At 40.6% G+C, this 9,965-nt stretch overlaps 1 protein-coding gene across 1 annotated transcript in view; it reads right to left on the reverse strand.

Annotated features, from left to right (window-relative positions):
* The window catches only part of LOC116391838 (neuronal acetylcholine receptor subunit alpha-7-like), a 29,346-nt gene extending 24,582 nt beyond the window's left edge, over positions 1-4,764 (reverse strand). The window contains exons 1-2 of the mRNA XM_031862793.1: positions 4,739-4,764; positions 4,134-4,295 (exon numbers count right to left, since the gene is read on the reverse strand). Coding sequence (XP_031718653.1) covers positions 4,134-4,194 — 61 coding nt within the window. The 5' untranslated portion in view covers positions 4,195-4,295; positions 4,739-4,764. The remainder of the gene's footprint in view (positions 1-4,133; positions 4,296-4,738) is intronic.
* Positions 4,765-9,965: the final 5,201 nt, after the last annotated feature.

The following is a 9,965-nucleotide window of genomic DNA, read 5'->3' on the forward strand; positions in this document are numbered from 1 at the left end:
GAATACATTGTGAAAAAAAAACTATTGTTTCGAATAATCTTGTTTGGTAAATGTGGTAAACATGCTTGCTAAATCTTAAAAATTGATGTAAAGAGCAAAGTCTATTATCCGGTCTGGAACATAACAGGGCTCTGATCCCAGAATGCTCTGGGACAGAAGGACTAGAGTTATGAACCTGGTGGATGAATAGCGCCGCACAAAGAAACCGCTGACAGACCGCCACTCCCTGAGGGCCTGGACAGTCAACACCACGACATTGCTCCACAGCTAAAGCCATTCTGATGCAAATATCTTGTGTTGGTGTTTGTGCGAGAGTGTATGGGAGAAACAGAAAGAGAAAAATAAATAGCACTGCATATACACAATACAATGGTGATATGGAAGGAGCGATATGATTAAAGCCAAACTCCCACAATACATGTAGTTTGTCTGAAGCAGTTCCATCTGCCAAATTAAAATGTGTGTGTGTTTGTGTGCGTGTGTGTGAAAAGTGCCTTGTCTTGGAGAGAGCGAGACAGAGACATGAGAGATGAGAGTTGGGAACAAAAGGCAGGAAAATGAGGGAGACAGATTGTAAAGGAAGGGCAGGGAGGAGAAAGATGATGTAGAGAGAGGTGAAAACGAAATGGAGCTAAGGGAAAAGCCGGGGCGTCCATGGGTCCTAATTAAAATGCTCTGAAAGTACTGAAGAGCCGTGGAGAAAATCCCTTTAATCATGTTACACAGCTTTCTAATGATGCCTAGTTTTGAACGTTTAAACTTCAGACACAAGTTTCAGAGTTGTAATTACACAAGAGCTAAAACTTTAGTGTAGCGTCAGTTTGTTCATTTAAATGTGTGCACCAAATAATTTGCTCAACATACATGTTGACTATGATATTAATACAGGACGGATTTAACATATCAAACATGTCCATCAATTATTCTCTGCCTTTTCATATATGATTAGGGCCTAATCTAGGCGTTCATTTGCTATGTTCATGCTGTGCTGCTTTGACTTCTATACAATTCTATTTGGCAATATAAAAAGACTCAAATCTGAAACCTGCAACCACTAAAATAGACAAAAAGGAGAGAAAGGGGCAGCATGTCATTGTCAAGAAGTAATGTACAAAATCAGTAATGAAGAGGAGTAAATGGGGTGTCAATGAGTCACGAGGGGGAAAGTGAACGGAGACAGATTAGAGAAAAGAGACCACTGGGATGAAAGTAATCCTGAAAAGATCCATTTTACTTAACTGATTACAACCTTCTACCCCGTCTGCAGTCGACTAGTAATGTTTTTCACCTCTTTGGGTGACTCCGTGACTCTTTGTGGATTTCTTTGTAAGTAAATGGGTCTCCACGTGCACATACACATGCTCATTACCACTGTGTGTGTGTGCATGTGTGTGTGATGCTTAAAGCAACTGACGAGTCACAGGCCCATCCATTAGCACAACATCTCCCAGCATCACGTGACAATCTACAGTGGTGAGCCGGGATCACAGCGTATGGTGTTGTGTGTTAATGGAGTTTTGGATGGATGGCTTCATACATGAGATTTATAATCTATGGTCGAAGGCTCAGAGCTCTAAAACCACTGGAGGTTTAATCCTAATCCAGGAGCTAAAACCTTCGTTGTGTTGCAACCCTGAGGGCGTGGCTACCACATCTATACTTCCACGCCATGTTGAGCACAATCTAACATGCCTTGCATATCTTTCCAGAACTAAAACTGTTTCAAGAAAGCTCCAAACTTTATTAGGAACTGTTACTGTATATATGTAAGTTTAAGGCATCCATACACAGTTACCGTTTTAAACTTTTGAGGCATAACAAGCATTGTAGCGGTGTCAGTGAATGAGCAGCAGCACTTATTAGAAAATAAATGAATTGGACGGTATATGTGTTGCGTTTTTGCTGCACCTGAATACGGGGCGGTTTAGTCTTTTACATTTAGTTGTGACCAAAATAAAAAATGTTCACCGCCCGAGAAGTAAACTCAAGTCTAATTCACTCCATCCTCTGTCTACACAGCTGTTTGCAGACCAAGACGTCACAAAGTCATGCTTCTATTTCAAGGGAACTGAATTGTCCTATCTTGCCTCTTTTTCATATTGTCTTGTGTTTCCCTTGACAGATTAAAGCTGCTTATCAATGGTCCAGTGAATGTAAACATACTCTGCTTACAAGCGGCTAACTGGTTCTTTAATCCCCACGCCAAAAGTCTCATTTGACTCGCCATGACATCCAGTGTCTCCCCTGTGTGTGTAAAACTCACTCGAGTCGGGAAGCTTAACAGAACACACATATTTGATTGGCTGAGTAGCATCACCTGATGTGATTTACAACACATGTAATTGGTCGGTGTTTTTCCTGGACCGCTGAACGAGTGTTATAGAAGAAGCGCTCAATCAACATTTCATAATTCTCAGATATAACGGCGTCTGGGTTCGGACTCAGACTGCGGTCTGCCTATTAGTGACCCCTGGTCTATTGTCACCGATACTCGATCCAGTTATCCGAGACAGTATTGTACCAGTATCTCTAATTTCTATTGACTCTCAACGGCTCTCATCATGACGACGGCTGAGCCGGTGGCTCGCAGCTTAACGAAGCTAACAGTGCTAATAATAAAAACTACAGCAAAGGTTCTGACAGAGCAGTGTTCACCTGAGGGGTAACTGGAGGGTGGGTGCTGCGATGACCCCTTTAGTCTGGACGGCGTCATCTGCTGTAACTGCCATAACTTAATGGGCTTGCTCCCATGCATTAAACGCATGCGAGGCCGGCCCAGCAATGCAATAACAACACACACACAGAGAGAGAGAGCGACTTCATTCTCTGCTCAGGTAGAGATTACTCCACCATATCTTTATTTAGCAAATAGTTGTTTGCTGCTTTATTAATGCTCTGAATATCGTATATATTGCTCCTTTAGAAGACTGAAACTTTCTCGCCCTTTGTGAATGGTTTGAGAGAATTAAAAAACATATATGATTTTTAGACTCAGTACTAAATTATAGGACTTGTGTAGCTTTATATAAGTGTTTTGCAGCACCTTTACAACTTTCAAAGCAGACAAGACACATTGTCCCACCATGAGACAGCAACACTGTCCATGAAAGACATTGCAGGCCTCCTGTCAAGGGTTAGCATGAAATACGTTCTTTTATCTCTCCCTTCAGTTATTGATATTCAAGCCATTCCTCCTCCTCCTCAACACATTCCCAACACGTGGACCAGTGACTGGATCGGTGCAATGAACCGAAGAAATTGGAAGGCTGCAGTTTTAATGTTTGCGCATGGTGTGCACACACAAATACTGTATGCACATAAACATGCATAGAGGGTTTGAAGAAATATCTTCAGCAAAGCCGGTCACAGACCGACAAGCAAACAACCCAGATGTTACAGCTGATGGTGCTGATGGGATGGAGCTTAGGAGAGAATTGCACTCATGCATGCACATCTAATTGCACAACAATGATCAAACATTAACGGACTGACACGTGCGCGCACAGTGTTTAAAAAAAAAAAAAAAACTCTTAGTGTAATAAATCACCCTTTTACAAATGTTTAGAAGTGTACCTTTGTGAGGAGACCAAACTGAAATAGATGTAGGGTGCAGAAAGAGGTGGATTTTGTATGATGAATGAATTCACATTTGTCATACAAAGATTCAGAAAGCAGTGTTTTGGTGACACCATAAAACAAATTATTGCAATTCTTTGGGCTTGATAACTTTAAATGAAATATTAAAAAGTTCTATCACTGCCATCCCAGGAAATGCAAACTCTGTTTTGTTTGATGTGAGCATAAAAAAAAAAGGTTTGATTGATTGGCTCCAATTGCTCTTTCATTTTTGTTGTTTCTGAAGCAAAATAACAAATTGCCTGATCGTAGAAAATTCTTCCAAAAAAGACCACACCAAAGGCCATTAGTCCCTTTAGGAACAACGGATAAAGATCAATATAGATTCACTTCTGGATTATCCAAACACATGCTGAACCCCCGACGACTTAATGACTTTTCTAAATCAAAATCATTAATGTCTTCGTCTTCTTTAACTGAGGCTCGTGCACTTACTGAAGGAAGTGCTTCAAAAGAAAAACCAAACTAAAAATGTAATCACTTTTCCCCAAACCTACCTTTGAAAAGCATGGCCGCGCAAATATAAAATCCAACCGAACATGGTCCCCAAAACTTCATCCTGGCACCGCTCTGTGGACTCCGCCGGCCCCCGGCAGCGAGCTCTCGGTGTCGGCTAGACAGGGAATCAGCTCCGGCTTGGCACTGGTGTGAACATGAGGCTGGGGAAAGACGAAGAGGAGGGAGACGGAGTGTGTGAGATAGAAAATACTCACGGACCAGATTGAGAGTGTGGAGTTGAGATTGGCGCGTTCACACCGCATCACAAAACACATTCCCTCACACAGTGCTGCACGGGGACGCGCGTCCGAGCTGGTAGCCAGAAATATGGGTGCTAAAACTTCACAGGTAAAACAGGCGGTGACCGCACAATATTAAATTGCGGATATATTAAGACCTCTCAGTACTTGTTTATAATTTCCTCCTAATTGAAACCTTATTTTCAATGTTTTTTTCCGGTGTGATATTTACATCTGTTAATGTTTTTTGTTTTAATTCGCTTTTTCCAAGAATTTTAGTCAAATATTTACGTTACCACGGGACTTTGGGGAAAGCTCTAGGCTACTAACTTTAAATAAAATAGTTTTGTGTCTCGGGCCCTCACCTGTCTCCAACCCGTGCCCACCTCCATTAAAGATGACAGCGTGCGACGTCCACGGAGAGCGTGGGTGCATCATGGGTGCATCATGGGTGCATCATGGGTGCATCATGGGTGCATCATGGGTGCATCATGGGTGCATCATGGGTGCATCATGGGTGTGTGTGAATCCTGCGCTACTCGCATTTGAATTCCCTCTTCACTTTGTGTACCTGTTGTCAAACTGCATTGTGACTTTTATTGATAGTCAACTTAAAACACATATTTTTTATTATTAGTATTAGATGCTTCGTTTATTTATTGTTAGTATGAAGGCGTGTGTGGCCAGAAGAACAGCACGTTTTTAAATATAAAGCATGCCATGGAGAGGTTTTCTGCTTTATGGGTTTTCGAATTTGATTTAAAATCTAAACATATTTCTAGTATGTAAAATCACTGTGATGTTATTTCTGCTCTAATCAATATCCTTATTAAAACAATAGATCAAATTCGTATATGGTGATACAGGGGTTGCTTGTGAGGAACTCACAGAGAACTATCACCTTGCAGCTCTAAGGATCTTTTCATTGTCTTTCAAAGCATTGTTTTGGTTACAGCCAGAACTTTCCTATCTTATTTCAGTCTCGCTGCTCCCATCAGCATTGTTTTCAGCTCCAAAGATCTGTGAAAACCACAGTATGCTACCTGCTCTGCAGCAAACGACAGACAGACGAAGTTAGTGACTAGGGAATATAGAGCATCATTTTAAGGAAAACAGAACAAAGGAGAGTACATTGGACTTACATTCATTACAACAAAGACACAACTTCAAATGATAATATTGCTCTGTTTCTGCTGGATGTGTAAACAAGCAATGGTTTGCAACCAGATTCACCATATCTAAATTCATATTGAGTCAACGTTGTGTTTACAGCTTGACGAGCTGCCCCCGAGTGGCCAAAAATCAATTAGTACTGATTTCATCAAAGATAATGCTTAGAGTCACACTTACATACAGAAAAAGACAAAATTCCTCTCCGTTTTTCTCAGCATTGGTCACGACCAGGCCAGAAACATTCAGCCCTTGGAGTAGGCGCACATCAACACCCATTCCCCCTCTCCCACAGTTGCAGACTATCAATTTGTAAAAGTCATGATGCAATTTTCCACTTTCCGGTTTTACAAAGAGGTTCATCAAATGCATTTTTGTCGTATTTGTCACCTTTTTGTGCTCATAATCAAATGACCCATTTATTTCAGTCCATAAATAATTTCAGTCAGAAATAGGATCCGACGGGCGCTGAGAACATTTGCAGAAATGTGCAGAGTTCCCCCTCATGAGTCCCTTTCTCTCCCCTTCTCAATGGAACAGGGGCGTATCATCAAAGAAGCAATCCTGTGCCAGTGGTATTAGACCAGTTCCTTCAATTTTTATACCCCACATGTCTACGTCTCATGGAGTTCCATCAGAGGTGATTCATGCTGCTAGATGTGATTTGGTACAGAATACCATATCTGTTTGTGTTGTTGGGCCGACAGTCACTGTGGGCTCAGTAAAACCTCTGATCACAACCTTCATCCTCGTACTTGCTCTCACTGGGCAACCGTCTAGTAAAGTTAGAAGTCAGTGCATCACATTTTAGCTTTTCCTCAATGCACAATCCACTGATAGGAGGTGAGCAGGAGAGGAAAGCATAGAAAAGCTTGGGATGACCAGAGGGAGTTGTTAATTCTTTATCTTTTATAAATGAGAAATGTTCTGCTAATGGATTTAAATGTTGTGGAGCTACCATTGCTTCTTTCCAGTCTGTCACTGTCCCTTTCTCCCTCTACATCCACCTTGTCTTCTTCTACTACTTAAAACAAACCTTGTGAACACGTAATTGCCCATTACAGAGACAGTGCTACATTGTTTTGCTTATATGTGTGAACACCACACGAACAAAAGTTAAAACAGATAACTGAAAATGACAAAATCAAAACTCTTCTCTCCCCCTTTTTTCAAATATTTGAAATATTCCCCTGTCCCAGCAGGGTGCATTTGTGTGTGCATGTGTGTGTATGTGTGTGTGATAGAATGGGGTCAGATGAGTTTTAGTTTTGTCTGAGTCACTATACCTTTGATGTGTGGAAGATGCAAAGCTTATTCTGTGGCAGAAAGCACAAGGGTCCCAGAGCTATCTAAGGTGTGTATGTGTGCATGCTTTGGGTTTATGCATTTATGTGTGTGTGTGTGTGTGTGTGTGTGTGTGTGTGTGTGCGTCTGAAATTGTGCATTCATGTATACATTACAAAATTATTTAAGAAACAATGAATGTGAAGCTTTATCTGCTCTAATACAAGCTGTAGTTAGGTTATCTGTGAGTATCCGCTCACATGATGAAATGCATCTTGGTCCTCCCTAAAAACAGCTGCTCGTCATTTGTCCTGCTGTTTCTGTTACACTGCCGAGGTGGCGACTCAGTTCATAATGGGATGTCAAAGAAAGGTCAGACCTTTCACACACACACTAAGGAGTTTACTGTGAAAACGGTCAGCAGTGCACACAAGGGTTAGGAAGAGACACAGAGAGTCACACAAACACAAAACACACAGAAAACAAGAGTGCATTGTGTGGGTGGACATCAATGTGGGATCAAAGAAAAGTCTTTATTCCCAGAATTACATGCAATGAAATACCCTCAGACACATTTTTATACACTTATATTTAAAATAGAAGGAGTTTAAATCATTAATGACTTGTATTCTGTTGGACCTTTTGTTATTGTCTCTCTGCATCAACTCCTATCCCCTGAGCCTTTAGGTGGTCATTTTTGTGCATCTGGTTGAGCAAGTGTAGATTCTACAACACACGAATAAATTCACATGAAGCCTCCTGCTCACACTTTAAAAGGATGGGAGCTTTTAATGCAGCACCTTCAAAAGTAGAAACCCAAATTAATACTCTTGGGACCTGCTTTGAAAATCCTAGCAAGCCTTTCTTGACTCAAATAGCAGGCTTTAAATCCCCTTCCCTTCGGTAACCCTACATACACATGCATATTTTGTTCATGGTTAATTGTGTCACATATTAGACAGTTTTAATTAATACCTTTCATTTTTGTAAATTATTTTCCTGATTTCAGGCCCACAATTTACTCTGCTCACTTTTTTTCTTGTGTTTAATCCAACTTCCAAAACATTCTGAAAAGCAACACAAAAAATCCCATGTGTGTCACACATGGGTTAAATGCCTGGAGCCGGAATTGTGAACTGTCTACCAAACGTGGCTAGAACGCCACCCAGTGGAAGAAATGTTGATGTACACAAAACTAATAAACACACAGACAGTATTATAATTCTCCCATGACCAAAAACAGACTGTTTGTCCAGACAGGGTCATCTTTATGTTAACCAGTGTGTGTGTGTGTGGGGGGGGGGGGGGGGGGGGGGGGGGGGTGGGGGGGGGGGGGGGGTGCTCTGTCAAAGTTCTGGCACCCAGGTAAGTGGTTACTTTGAGTGGTCGGCCTGACGCTTGATGTCATTCACTCCTCTCTGGTTCCTGGTAAACATCTGTGAAGGAAACTCTTGTTCACTTTCACATTGAGATGAGAGATTCTGAGCTGTGGAGACACTCAGACGTTCGCCTGATCAACAGTGCAGTGCTCAGACAGGTTTCTGGTAAATCTCACATTTTGCTACTCTTTTGCTTACTTTACTATGTTTCTCTCTCTATCTACCTGTTATTTATTGAGCAAAGGTGCACACAAGTGCCAAAAGGAAGCGGTTGCTTTTCGAAACATTTGAATGCATATGATTGTGGGTTATTTCTGTGAGTTGTATGCTCATTATTATTTATAATGGCTTTTCTTATCAGAAACATGATTTGTTTAGATTTAGGGCCATGCTAATCCACTTGACTGAGCAATGTGATTTGATTACTTTACTTTACTATAAATTTGGATTCTGGATTATCTACAAACATTATCAACAATTCAACATGTGCATTTTCTTTTCCCAAAACACTTTTGTTTTGTTTTTTGTTCTCATCACTTTCCTAAAAAAAGTGTGGACTTTGATCTGATTGGTAATATTTTATTGTTAAAATATTACTTGATTATTTGAAATGGAAACTCTTTGTGACTTGTAACTCCTTACTCTTGCACGCTGAAAGTGTTTGACGTCTCTTTTTAAAATACATGTATCTGTGTTAACATTGTGTTCGGGGGTTTTCGTCGCCCCGTTCATGAAGGAGGAGGAGGCAAAGCGATTCATCGGGCTGGAGAGACAGTCAGGATACTGGGATCCACACCGCTCTCAGAACCGGTGGGGTTACACCGCTCAGGAACAGGTAACACTGCTCTGTGTGGTGTGAATACGTACAATAAGCCAGTTTGACCATGATTTATAGTCAGTTAATGCAGTTAAACTCAATACTTTTTCAGCCGTTTAAAGAGGTTTTTCTATCACAAAGTGTCTTTTTCCTCAGGCAAACAAGTACTAGCAGCAGTACGAACAGATGCTGAGTACTACATGGACATGAGTACCATGATGTCTGACCGCTCTGTGGCGACGTGAGTGAGATCACGTTGTAGCAGCAGCAATTCAGTTGTTAGGCATTTTCAATGTGCCTTACTTCATAATGTTTTAATTTGCAAGTGTAGACAATAGTCTTAGTGCCATATTCTTCCTACTTTAGCACAGTGCCACTTTGACGTGAGGTAGTAGTTCCTTACTTGATAATAATAATAATAATAATAGTAATTTTATTGTTTTAATTCAACAGATTTGCTGAGTCAGTATATTCGATTTAGTTACCTCTTGTTGCCATTAAGCAGTTCAACTTTTCCTGAGTGTTATAACCTGTTTTAATATGCTATTAAATTGACATAATTCATTTTCTGTGTTTTGAGGAGATCAGAATTCCCATTAATACAATGCTTGAGAGGTTAAAGCTCAAACATTTACAGTAATGTGAAAAAATGGACATTTTATTTTCCATCCTAAGTAAATCTTGCTTGTTGTGCTATTACAAATATGATTTGATTCAATGATCATTTATTTCAGTTCTGGGGTAAAAAATAATGATGTTTGTGTTTTGCATGATGTGTCATTTCTCTAAAGGAGATGTTTTCTACAGATCCCTGATTTACCACTAGGTGGAGCAGTCACCCTTCTCATCTCTATATTTTTAGTACTTTCCTTTTTTGTTTCTTTGTTTTCTGTGACATCAGTGTGACTGGACAGTCTCAACTTTTGATGATATTATGGACAA

The sequence above is a fragment of the Anarrhichthys ocellatus genome, unplaced genomic scaffold (assembly GCF_004355925.1).
Source record: "Anarrhichthys ocellatus isolate YVR2014 unplaced genomic scaffold, GSC_Weel_1.0 scaffold27, whole genome shotgun sequence".
NCBI lineage: Eukaryota > Metazoa > Chordata > Actinopteri > Perciformes > Anarhichadidae > Anarrhichthys > Anarrhichthys ocellatus.